This window comes from Apostichopus japonicus, chromosome 7 (genome assembly GCF_037975245.1).
Source record: "Apostichopus japonicus isolate 1M-3 chromosome 7, ASM3797524v1, whole genome shotgun sequence".
NCBI lineage: Eukaryota > Metazoa > Echinodermata > Holothuroidea > Aspidochirotida > Stichopodidae > Apostichopus > Apostichopus japonicus.
Window position 1 is genome coordinate 5076334 of NC_092567.1, and position 14318 is coordinate 5090651.

Below are 14318 nucleotides of genomic sequence, written 5' to 3' on the forward strand. Positions count from 1 at the left end.
AATATATAGTAAACATTTCCAAAAGTCAATCTTTTAGCTATAGCTATATGGAAATTGTGCATAATATAGAACTAATGAGATTCATTTAGACCATGTTCGCACGCAATATTCCACCCGCTCTCTCCCCCCCCCCCCCACCCAATGGAAGTAAGAGCGGGAAGGTATCTGAAAATTCTTTCTTTACGTCAGAATTTGTAATATTTCTAGCAACACGTAAACTACACAGATAATGTATCACTATATTAATTTATTTACACTTACTGAAAACAGTGCTAGGGCAGCATAACGCAAACAAGCTGACCAGACTTGCATTATGAGCAATAGCTGAATGAAAGGTGATCAAACTCTTTACCTGCCATTGACCGGTTTGTAGATTCAGACGACGATACTCGTTCTCATTGGGACGATTCCAAACTGTTGAAAAACATAAAAGAAAGATATGATAATGATAAGTGCAAACTTAATCTTTGTTGATCTTGAATGAAATCATAAACATTATATTCAAGAGATTTATGTTGGCTCTTGATGATAACTTCATATTAGCTGAGTCATCAATCTACTTGATTCATTAAGTTTGATCTTATTAGTTAGCTATCATTATCATATCAGTAATATTACTGATCAGTTTACAATCCTTATATCTCAGTAAGATTATCGATCAGTTTACTATCATTATCATCTCGAATACGTCAGGAATACGTTATGAGAGTGTCAGAAAATGAAGTCCAAATATCGACGGTTTAGAATATTCTAAATAATGCACAAACTGACTTTGACTTCGACTTCATCGTCTCCGAATCTCTCTCTAAGCTGTTATCACGGGATACGTTAGTAGCTATTACACACACTGTCAAAAATAGTAAAGCATTTAATTGATCGGGCAAACGTGTTGTTTACACTAACTACACGCAAAAAAATGGAGTGTTGAATTTTAACACTTTCCAGGTGTAACCGTTCACCCTACACCTGAAGGGTTACTCTGACCCTGAGTAGGGTTACATAATTTATGTAGCGTGGATTTTTAACACCTGCAGAAGTGTACTTTCAGTTCGAGCATTCTGATTGGTCAAACCTCCCGTCAGCTGGATTCTTAGTGTAAGTTAAGTGTTTAAACGATACCACCGTACCGTGAACACCCATTTACCGTACCTAGCAATACTTGTACCAGTTTGTCGACATTTATCGTTACTAAATGTACTATAGTAACCACAGCCATATATACGTTCAAGCCACAAAACGTTACGTACTCAGTGTGCGATAACGAGCTACAATGGCATGAAAATGACGTTATACTAGACTGGGGCCTGGAAGAATTGATTGAAAAATTCGAAGGTATGTTTTGATATTATATAAGTGTACATGACAAGAACGAGATATGCTTAGAGACCCACGACTAAGCTGGGTAGACGAATGCATTTGAATCGCTTGCGTTACGTAGACCTAACGTTAAAGTCATACTATAAGTTAATATAATAGGCTAGCTGCTGTTTGTCATAGTCAACTCATAATTGTCAACGAATCAGTGTAGCCTACATACAAGTAAACATTAAACGGAATTGCCTTCGGACGGACGGAGGACTTTGGTCTAGGCCTTTATTGTAATCTAGTGCATTCTATTCCTTTTTGTGCGTTTAACCGTAACTTCGTATACCCTGCGAGTCACTTTTTTAAGTAGTACTAGGCCTACTACTAGGCCTAGTACTAGTAGGGTATACTTAGGCTATTTCAAGACAATGCATTTTAAATAGCATCGGGCATGGGCCTATAGTTACGCTGGTACTATGTTCAATAAGGGATAAACATATATTCATGTAATGCAATATATAATTACCACTAATTGCCATTTTAGCTTGTAAGTTGTAGCAAGTAGGCCGAAGCTGATGTGGATTGGTGATACTTTTAGACCTAGGCCCAACTATAATTTAGCTATATTATGGAAGTGATCTAGCTGTTATAATTCATAGCAATCTACACAATTGCATACAGTGGGAGTGAGCATTATTTTAAGCATTGTTAACATGATGCATTGGTTATAAAAGTTGCCTACCTTGTCTGATAAAAGTTTAATGCAAGTTCCTGTTTTGTCAAGTAATCACTATAGGCCATCTGGCTTTCTAGATTCAAACGTACTTGAAGAAGTTAGAATCACAACTGATTAAATTGTGGGCATTTTCTTTAGGAATGTTCATGTTTTGTGAGGGGTACATGTAAAAAACTGCTTATGCTCCAAGAAGGTTTTAACACAACTTCATTATGATGGGAATTTTCTTTTCTTTTCTTTGTTGTTACTTAGGAAGCATCAACTTGGAATTCTATTTGCAAAAGATTTCAGAGAGACCTCAGCAATATGTGTTACTTCTTGGAGGAAGCAAAATACACCCCAAGCAGTCATTTGTAATCATCCAGAGACATGCCCTACCCCAGAGGACATTTATGAAGCCATTGATGTTTGCTTCAAATTATTCTACGTGTTAAATCTGAATTATACCAAATTGCAAGTCTCGGTGCCTGGGAATTTTTCCAAAAAGTTGTCTACAAGTTGCCTGGTGGTGTGAAACGCAACCAGATTCGAGATTTTTATGCTCACCGTGCCGACAGAAAAGACAAAGTTACTGCAGTTTAGCAGTTGTCATAGACAGAACTCCATGTTTCCTCATCTCACGGATCAGAATGTATGTAAAGTTGTTGCCTATTTGAAATTGTCTTTGGGAAGAGTTTTTTCTTTGTGTTTAATTTGGAATACCAATGGCGCGAGCCAACAACAAGGACAAATTAACTGCAGTGTAGCAGTCATCATAGACAGTACTCCAGGTTTTCTCATCCCACGGATCAGCATATATCTAAAGTTGTTGCTTATTTGAAATTGACTTTGGGAAGAGTTGTTTCTTGCGTTTAATCTGGAATACCAAAAGGCATTTGCCAACAACAAAGACATAGTCACTGTAGTGTAGCAGTCATCATACACAGCACTCCATGTTTTCTCATCCCATGGATCAGAATTTTTCTAAAGTTGTTGCTTATTTGAAATTGACTTTGGGAAGAGTTGTTTCTTTGTCTTTAATCTAGAAACCAAAAGGCATGTGCAAAAAAAATAAAGACCAAGTAACTGCACTGTAGCATTTGAAAATGTTGGCACTTTTAAGTTGACTTAATTCCACAAGACAATACTTTTATAGCCTAAATTGTTCGTTTTACATTTAATGGGATATAATAAATGGACCTCTGGAATAGGAAGGTAGTAGGGTGTTTAATTGCTGAAAATCCCACATTCTGAATTGTTTGTGTTGTCATTGCTTTTTGCTCTCTCTTAAATGTAACTTTCTGCTGCGAGCGATTCAAACATGCATCCATATTGTTTACCTAATTACTAAGTAATAATTAACCTAAAACCTGTATAAAATATTTACTAAACGGATGCGATGTAAACTTTTCTGGCAAAATTTTACATAACAGTATTGTATTTGCGTTACATAAAAAACATGTAAAACTTTACAAACCAGCAGTTAAATATACATCCAGAAGTGTAAACGAGAGAGCACTATTGTGTGTTGAGAGTCCATTAAGTATCATCTTGACACAGATGACAAATGAACACTATATGGTGGTAATTCTACTCACTGAAGCAGAACTTTGACACCCAGAAGGCCAAAAAATGTGCACTAGAGTGTCAATTATACTCCCTGAAGTGCAATTTTGACACCCAGAAGTGCTAACAAATGAACACTTTATGGTGTTAATTTTACTTCCTGAAGTGTCATGTTGACACCCAGAAGTTTTAACAAATGAACACTTTATTGTGTTAATTTTACTCCCTGTAGTGTACCTTCAACACCAGGAAGTGTTATTTTGACACTTGTATGGGTGTTGTTAAGGTAACACTCGCAAAGTGTTATATTATGTTACACTTCTGAAGTGTTAATTTAACCCGGTGGGTGTTGTCCCTAATCGAAACAGGGTGGGGTGTTAAATTCAACACTTTACGATTCAAATTTAACACTTCATTTTTTTGAGTGTACTTTTGAGATTGATCAATGATGACATTATCAGCAGTGACTTCACTCCACCATTAACAATGTGAATCTCGATGTGTCCTTTAAACACAGAACAATAAACGAGCGTACACTGTGTACGAGTCTGAGAAATTATGTTGAGGGTGGAGATAGTGAGGTTTGTATGTATTTACATTACTATTAATTAATTAAAATAATGAATGTAGGTAGAATCTTATTATAGATGTGTTATTGTACAGGGAAATGAAACATTTGATTGCTCGTGATGTTTGTAAAGCTACCCGATTTCAAGATATTCAGCTTTATATAACAACGCATTAGTGATGTCATCAAATACCATGAAAACTAATAATTTAAATATTGATGATAGAAAAAGATTAAATGTATTTGTAATTACTTAATTGAGTTAAATTAAGGAGCTACAAGACTGGACAAATCATCTGTAACTAACTGCACGTCCATAGTTTCACTGTTATGATTCAGTTACAATACTTGTGACGTTATGACAAATGCTCGTTTCCATTAAACTCAAGAAACACGTAAATATTTTGAATAACCATGATAATTTCTTTTTCATCAGACTACCATAGCCTGCAGCATAGTTGCATCCATGATAATTTGCATGATCCAAGCGGAGGATGAAAATTTCTCTTGAGCATTAGTTTTATTTAATGAGTAAAAACAGTCTAGGTCTGAGTCGGGTACTCGAATACCCGGGTACCCGACTTAACATTCGAGTACCCGAATCGAAAACACACAAAACGGGTACCCGTTTTTTGAGAGGGGTGCGCGTAATTGCTACGCGATTGCTTTCATGATTTCATGTTTTGATTAATCAAGACACGCGAATACGGAAGATTATTTCAATGAAATAACTTTCTTGTAAATGTAGATGGCTGTTTTAATTGCTTACAACTTCTAGTTTCAGCCATTCGTAATGGTTCATTTTCTTGTGTGGATAAAATCATTCAACACTGAAAACGAAAATATTATACCGGTAAAAACTAATCAAGATTGAGATATTTAATCCATCGCAACAGCAACTGTGTACGTACAATAATATAATACCTCTTCAAAACATAGCACATGCCTTCTAAACAATTGCCGATTTGCAGGTAATTAAAAGTTGTTAACAAGGCTACGCTTCTGCGTGTGTGTGTGTGTGTGTGTAAGAAACCGATGTGGTCATAGGCTAGCATGTGGTCGAAGATAGCAGTAATAATAAAGTATTCCATGGATAGTTCAGTTCCAGCTAACTGTCTTACAATTTGAGATAACAAGCAGATGGTTAGGCTAGATTTCCCCATTGACTTAGGCTGGTGGTTGGCTACCATGTGGTCAAAGATAGCAGCAATAACGAAAGTATTCGGTGAATATTTTAGTACCAGCTAACTGCGACACAATTTGTGGGTTTGTGATTTTAGGCTTCTATGCATATGTGGTTGGTTATTTGTGGTGATTTTACGCAAACGTAGTTTGTCGAGTGCACATGTCTTTGTTGTCATCAAGCAGCTAACTCTGGTAGTCCATAGCAAGTGCTTTCCTCTCATAGTTGTAGCTACTGTACACGTTCATGCATATGTAAATACTGGAATTCTCAAAATTGCTATATTTTTTTCATTCATTTATTAATAGAAGGAAATACTGGCAAGGATATTAACGGGATGTTAAGATGGATTATAGACGGGATAACAAAACAAATAAAATCGCGACTTTTTATTAAACGTTTATTCCAATGCGATCGTGTATCGATGAATCGCTACACGGTCACAGCCGTAATGTATGTATAATTTCAGGTGAGAGCTGAAATTTATTTACGGCACTTCCCGTATTGGCAATTTTCTACATGCGTGATTTAAAATAATAAACTGCGGGAATGGCGCAATCCCGCGGCTAATGCAAACCCTGGATCGCAGTAAAAGAAACAGTCGGAAGTATTTTTATGCAAGGTTTTTTTTTCTTTCCATGTCCATTTGTATATTTATTATACATCAAAACATGAAATTCAGTTGTTCATAACAAAAGTAGTATTGCTTGAAAAGGTATATTTCGGAGATGTAATGTAAGGTGTCATAGTGATCTGCCATGTATGTACATTTTACATTGTGTTTGACTAGTGACGTATATACCATTGCAGTAAGACGCACATGTACTGTAGCTATTTAGTAAATTCACCCACCCTCCCCCTCCCCCCTCCAAAAAAAAAAAAAAGAGATACCATAACAACCAACTAGTAAATAACACATGAGCAAGAATCGCTGCGTGAAGTGTTTATACCTCCCCTCCTGCACCCGACCACTCTCACATTCGTTTGGCTTTAACTCACTTTAACGACTACAATGAATCGTATAACGTCTTCATTTTTTTTAGACGTATGTAGACAAGATGGTGGACCATACAATTGAAAACATTAAAAAACCATTACTGATCTTTTCTTGTATTTAGGCGTTGACCGATGAATAAGACTACTTGAATTGTATCTGAATCCCTCTCTTAACTACTACTTGCAAGATTAGTGGTTACTCTAATATTTATTTCTTCATGACAGTTTAGCATCTCACCGAAAATCAAACAAAAATATTAAGTTAAAACTTCGACAGATAACACGCGTTAAATGGAATAAAGTATACATCGTTACCTCATTAAGTATATAATATCGATGTAAAACTGTACCAAATCGATACACAATATGTATATTAGATATTTTTCTTTGATAGTTGAATGTTATCAAAGGGTGTGATGCGAAGTCCCCGGAAGTTGCAGATTTAGGTAGGGTTTCAGGAAGAAGCTTAACCTCAAAATTGTACAGAACGTTTCTGAGAGCTCAAGCGGGGTCGAGGGGCTTTCTCTGGAATATATTTCAAGGCCTGGTTGGTTCCACGAGGGGAAGCCCCCTGGAGTTTTTGCATTGGTGATATCCCTTGTTCTCTCGTAGGGAGTTTGAAGTACTGTACTAAAACACAAAACAGATGTAATCAATAAATTATAGTTATCTATTATGTATTCCAAGCAGGCTGGTGGGGATCCGCTGGACTTAAGCTGCACCCTTTGAAGGTATTTTTCGTACTCTTTAAGATATTTTGAAACGCAGACATATATTTATGAGAAGAGCTCAATTTTTAGCGGACAGTAGTGTTAGGCCCCGGTGGGGGGGGGGGGTGTCAGGGGGAGCCTCTGGAAGCTGCTTCATTTTATTTACCTAATATTATCTAAATCTGGGTAAATTTAGACCTACAGTAAGGGAGTAACAGACTGACCGATTCTTTTTCTTCATTTTTTGTATAAAAAAAAATAAAAAAATATGGTCTCAAATTCAAATATAGTTCTAATACTTCCCCTCATATCATTACCCACATTTCATTTCTACTATAATTTATTTCAAGGCAAGTGATGCATGGATGTTAATGTTTGCCAATACATGTAAATTGTACTCTTTTCAAGCGTCGATCAATGGAGTGATGGGGTGTCTCCCCACCACGCCACCACCACGCATTTCAAACTAACTTAACATAGTTAAAACACAATTTTGCTTTTAGACGCATATATTGGACATAATTCAAGTCATATAAGTCAAACTTTGCCTCAGAAGGTATCAGTTGAATTCTAAACTTCCCCTTTATCTGGGGATAGACCACAGACCCCCCCCCCTCCCTACTCCTTATATGATGTTGGCTTTGACAACCCTCCGTTCCGGTACAAAGCTGCAGAACGAGTGTCTTATCTTTGCCTTTATAAAGGCATGATGCTAATGTTACCTATTAGTATATTTCGAGTACGATACATCTAGCACCAACAGTTCCGATACATTTTTGGTTTCGATGAAATCGTAACCTATGCATTCATGCAGGCGGAGAGTGTGTGTATGTGTGTATGTATGTATGTATGTGTGTATGTATGTATGTATGTATGTATGGGTGTGTGTGTGTGTGTGACGCCTGGCTTGTAAACACGGTATCTCAAGTAGGGAAGCTTGGACCAATCTAATATTTGGTGTATAAGAGTACTACATTGAGTAGATGTGCCCTATTTTTTTGTGTTGCCTGTGAAGGTCACCAAAGGTCAGTTAGAGGCCAAAAACCAAAATATTAAAACAAGCAATAACTCCCATTGACAGGATCCGACATGGTTGATATTTTGGGACCAGTTGTGAATGGGGTAAGGGATCATTTCAAAACCTAACGGTCATGTGATCCAAGGTCAACAAAGGTCAATCAGGGGTCAAAAACTAGTATTTTTGCAATAACTTGAGAACCAAATGTCCGTGAAGGTTGGGAGTTGCGCTAGTGTAATCAGGGAGTCGACCCGCATCTAGGTGACCTTAGACCTCAGGTTGACCTCCGGTGACCTTTATCAGTTTTTTGGGTTATTTGAATTTTCGTGGCCATAATCGGATCTCAAAGGTACCTTCCGATCAAAATAGTCCATAGTTGACCCCTGTGCGACCTTCGTGTGCGAAGTTATCAGAGGTCAATGTTTTTGTTTTTTAATAAGTACAGTTAGGATGGTCGCACAGACTTGTCATGTTGCTTTTCGGAATCAGCGTGTTAAACTACATCTGACTGCGAGGTCAAAAGGTCAAAGGTCAAATCTTAAAAAATATGCTCATTTTAGGAGATACGGGGCAAAACAAAATAGAACAAAGATAAGTTTAAAAAATTGCTGACATATGATAGAGCTTTTTGTGCTGAATATAGGAAACCAACTCCCGCTTCAATCGGACACCCAGTTCTCAAGTTATGAGGGGCCAAAGGTTGGTTTTGATACATTTCTAGCAATAACATTATGTGTGTACATTGTAGGCAAAACAAATTTTAGGACAGAGTGCACATCATCAAGAGAAACATTTTTGATAAAAACCATCAGGTCATCCAAGGTCATTCAAGGTTGATTATGTGCCAAAAACTCCCAACTTTGCTAATTTTTGCAACAACTTCTAGTCACGAAGTCTGACATGGCTGGTAAATTAGGACAAGTTGTGAATGGAGTAGGGACACATTTTCAAAAATAACCGTGATGTGATCCAAGGTCACCAAAGGTCATTTATGGGTCAAAATGTGTTTTTTTTTTCTCAATAACTTGTGAAACTACCACTGACAGGGTCCGACATGCTTGATATTTTGGGACCAGTTGTGAATGGGGTAAGGGATCATTTCAAAACATAACGGTAATATGATCCAAGGTCAACAAAGGTCAATTAGGGGTCAAAAACTAGTATTTTTGCAATAACGTGAGAACCAAATGTCCCTCAAGTTTGGGATTTTAGGACAGAGTGCACATCATCAAGGGAAAATTTTTTGATAAAAACCATTGGTCATTCAAGGTCATTCAAGGTTGAGTATGTGCCAAAAACTCCCAACTTATGCTAATTTTTGCAACAACTTCTAGTCACAAAGTCTGACATGGCTGGTATATTAGGACAAGTTGTGAATGGAGTAGGGACACATTTTCAAAGATAACCGTGATGTGATCCAAGGTCACCAAAGGTCATTTATGGGTCAAAATGTGTTTTTTTCTCAATAACTTGTGAAACTACCATTGACGGTTCCGACATGGTTGATATTTTGGGACTAGTTGTGAATGGGGTATGGGATCATTTCAAAACATAACGGTAATATGGTCCAAGGTCAACAAAGGTCAATTAGGGGTCAAAAACTAGTATTTTTGCAATAACGTGAGAACCAAATGTCCATCAAGGTTGGGATTTTAGGACAGAGCGCACATCATCAAGAGAAACATTTTTGATAAAAACCATTAGGTCATCCAAGGTCATTCAAGGTTGATTATGTGCCAAAAACTCCCAACTTTGCTAATTTTTGCAACAACTTCTAGTCACGAAGTCTGACATGGCTGGTATATTAGGACAAGTTGTGAATGAAGTAGGGACACATTTTCCAAAATAACCGTGATGTGATCCAAGGTCACCAAAGGTCATTTATGGGTCAAAATGTGTTTTTTTCCCGATAACTTGTGAAACTACCACTGACAGGGTTGAGAGTTACGCTATTGTAATACAATGGTCGAACTGCATTTGGGTGACATTTGACCTCAGGTTGACCTCCAGTGACCTGTATTAGCTTCTTTCAAGTTGATTCTTTGAAGTTTCGAGGGCATATTCCAATCTAACTTGTCCATAAGTGGACTCCTCTGCAACCCAAATGTGCGAAGTCATTAAGAGATTTGGTTTGGTTTTGTAATACTTGGTGTGTGGATTCATAACACTGAGTACAAGAACCCTATTGCTTTTGATGGAGATGTGTATAACCACGTACAGTAGACTGACCTGTGTTAGCATGTCATAGTGTTATTGTAACAGCTAGTTCTGATTATACTAACAAGCAGAAGTCTAGTGCATTAAAGTCATCGAAACCTCAATGCATTTTGCATTCTGGTTGGTCTCTGTTTTGTTTTCGTTTATTTTATAATGCACTTTGCAGCAATTTCAGAGACCAATAACTTCGCTTGCAGAACTTGGAAAAGAAAATAAGTTAAACTTCGCGCTTTATCCTGCAATTCCGAGTGAAAGAATGGTCAAAGCGGCGGTGCGGATGTGTTTAAATGTGTGTTTTACGGGAGGGGGGTGGGGTTGACAGACTCCGAGGGGCACAACATTACTTCAAAACCTTACACAATCATTGTCGCTGTGTAATTAAGTTGCCCAAAGTGTATGATACCACTACTTTTTGGAAAGAGATTTGAAGCATCAATTGATGTGATGGCTTCTATCAAAACATCTTATAGTGCAGTGATCTCGAAGGAGCGAAATGAAAGGAATATGACTTATCTCTTAAATCAACCAAGCTTAGCAATATTAAGTGTTGTTACATTTCTATTTATTCAGTTCATTGTTTACTATCACAAGACTTAGGTTTAGGTGTCTCCTTCATATAAAATGGTAATCATGTGTTGCTGATTCATTACTCTATTGTTTGTGAATCAACAACAATCAACAAGTCAACAGGCATTCACATAGTTGGTCAAGCCTTGAGAAAAATGTAAGAAATTTTAAGTGTGTCCATTATGACGTCATTGTGACAATACCTTTCACGTTTCTTGACTTCAAGGATGATGGAATGGATCCAACCTGAATAGTGTCTGGCAGAACGTATCCAGCTAACCTATGGAGAGAAGTAGAGTAATCATCGTGTAAGATTAGATGACGTAGAGGAATGTCTTCCTAGTCAGGTTTATTGTTTACTAAACCAATGAAGATAAACAAAGTGAACAACAATAACAAGGAAATAAATCACATCTGATTGATCATTCTAATCAGAATTAATTATGATCACAAGTCTTGTGTTTCAACGATTCCAAGAAAATAAAATAGAATGGATAACAATGTAGATAATAATGATGATAGTTGGAACTGCTGTATGTAAATTGTGTGTGATTGATAGTCAAAGGCGTAAGAGCTCAATTTGATTGGGGGGGGGGGGGTTGGGGCTGTAACGACTTGCCCGAAAAATATAACCAATATTGTTCACGCTTCGCGCGTGTTCAACGTTTAAATATGCATATCATATAGGCATGCATCGGTCATTGCATCGCAAGCCATCGTGTACCGCACGGTCCGTAAAAAGTTGATGCTGATGTAAACATCGAAATGTCTCATGATGTAGATGGAGAAAATCATGGAGGGCCAATTTTGTGAAAACTCCCTTTTACATTAGTAATGGCGAATTAGTTGGGCAAGCTTACAACTTTATTTCAATTACCAAGGAATTTTTTAAAATTATTGATTTCCTTAAGCTACATCATTGCAATTTATTTTTCTTTCAGTAGGTGCCCGAAAAATCCTCAGCATATTGCCCGAATTTTCACAAAAAAATATTTGGTTGGAGGGGGAGGGGGCGTGCTGCAGCCCCAACCCCGCCTCCTACGACTATTTTGATAGTAATTGTAATATGTAGCCTCTAGCTGTCCACATTATCAGCATTGGCAGAATTGTTTATATGTTTAACTATCAATTATTATAAAGTTGTTCAAGCATATAGAAATTTAACATTTTACACAACAAACAGAGTAATACAGGTTAATTGTAACAACCGCCTGCTCGGATCACGTGGTATACATCGTATGCTATTTTCGGTAAATTAATTGATTTTATAGTTCGTCTTTGTGAATCCTTCTCACTTTAAATGAGAACTAAAATAAAATATTTCAGATTGTTAGAGGTCACTGGTAAAATATACAATCTAGAAATTATGAATCTTAAAGCTGAAATATTGTTTCTTAATCTCAAAATAGTTTAAGATGCTACATATTATATTTTCAACTTAATGGCTGTATGACAAACCTGTAAACAATTGCATTGAAACGGAGGATGAATGGAAGGGAGAGGGGGAGGAGGGTCGAAGTAGGGTCGAGTAGAAAGAACACAAAATGTTAAGTGAAAGATGCAGGTATACCAAAGTTATCTATAAGTATTTATTCAATTTCACTAATGTTATCACATTGTACGAGTTGTTATTTCGTCATTGATCCAAATCCAATTTTACAAAATTATAACATTTTTGTGGAGTTGATAAGAGTTCATTAACCATTACACGTTCAAATTTTCCTATTCAACTATGTTCTCAGTGTAGAACTGAATGTGTCCAAAATATCCGACGTCCTTCATAACAAGGAATTGTTACAACTTGTACTTTATTAAGAACACTAATACGATTTTCGTTGATTCGCAAAAGAAAAGTTTTATTGGAATATGGAGGCAAAAGCACTGAGGGGCAGGGGAGAATGTGACTTTGATTGTACGCAAGAAACAACTAAACTGTTAAATTATCTGAAACCTCTCAAAATTAATACTCTGTGCATTCTTTAATTTCAAAGTAACTGGTAAGTTCCATTAACAAATGTAAGCCACTTTTCAGGGTAACCAGAAGATGGGAGGAGCATGTGCTCAATCAGCCCCCCACCCACCACCACACGCCCACCCTCTTTCACTGCTCCGTCGCCCCTGACACGGTTAACGGACCGTTTCATCGCAAACATTTGGAGTGAAGTCTACACATAGTGCCTTTATACTGGTAACTTGACCTACAAGTAAATACACCAAATATATATGGATCGTGTTGTGACATGTGGGGGTTTACAATTCTGGTTTTACCTCTTTTTCAGCAATCTAGTTGGGTTTTTTTTGTCATACCTTCCTAAATGTTATTATTTTATGGCAAAACCATCAAATAGCGAACACAAACAGATCTTGCATGGGCCGATATGAAATAACCGGGCTGGTGGTAGGGGTAGAGGGAGGGTGCGAAACCTTGAACCTTTGTGGTAGCATAAGATTATTCATAATGATTATTATGATTGCTATGAGTTTGGTGAAATACATCAATGATGTTAAGCAGAAATTCGTTATAGTATCACCCTCCCCTTACAATATAGCGACTCATCAAGCCAAGCAGTATTTCAGTCCGTCTCAAAAAAACCATATGCAGAGACCTTTATACTAAAATCAGTATTTATTATGTGAAAAGAGTACTTTAAAGCCCTCCTAATCAGTGGCGTAGCCAGGATTTTTTTCAGTGGGGGCGCTGGGGGGCGTGACCATATCCTGGGAGGGCGTCTTGTTACTATCTAAGCGAAGCTAAAAAGGCCTCCTAGATCGTTGGAAATGACACTTCCCAGGCCTTATAAGCTGCTCTAAAGTTTTCTCAATATCCATTATTTTGAGATCCCATGTCTTGATATGGTCATCAAATAGAAAAAAAAAAAACAGTATATGGTAAGTTACTTTGAAATATCATGACATATCTTTTGTGAGTTTGACACCGGCATTGACATTTTTCGACAAATCTGCAAATTGCACGTGGAAAATACGGAAAGATCGACTGGGCTGTCAGCCAAGTAACATACTGAAATGACCGAACTATATGTCAAACTGACATCAAAGATTGCATCTGAAATATTATTAGGGTGCTAGACTGATTGGCCGGTAGTTCTCAGCGATAGTATTGTCTCCTTTGTTGCATTTTTTTTTAGCGGTTTTAAGAGCACCAGGGTACGTACCAGAAGTGAAAACCCGGCCTATGTGCTATGTCAGCAACTATAGCCAGCGACGTAGCCAGGAATTTGAAAGGGGGAGCACATTTTGCGATTGATATGGGGGAGGGGTTTATGGGGAGGGGTGTCCCCCTCCTCTTTGAGATTTATCGAACAATTGAAGGTCCTTAGATGCGATCTGGTGCAATGTTTTGCCAGTTTCATCATTATCATGTGATATCATATTATCAGCAGATTTTGTTTCCTGTTTGAATTCTTTTTCATGTTCTTTTACATAATATATCAGAAAGACAAACATAGTGCTCT

The 14318-nt window shown here is 37.3% G+C and overlaps 1 protein-coding gene across 3 annotated transcripts in view; it reads right to left on the reverse strand.

Annotated features, from left to right (window-relative positions):
* The window catches only part of LOC139969979 (uncharacterized), a 99846-nt gene that overhangs the window by 26273 nt on the left and 59255 nt on the right, over positions 1-14318 (reverse strand). For all 3 annotated transcript variants that reach the window (XM_071975475.1, XM_071975474.1, XM_071975476.1), the window contains 2 exons: positions 11049-11125; positions 353-414 (listed from right to left, as the gene is read on the reverse strand). In XM_071975475.1, coding sequence (XP_071831576.1) covers positions 353-414; positions 11049-11125 — 139 coding nt within the window. The remainder of the gene's footprint in view (positions 1-352; positions 415-11048; positions 11126-14318) is intronic.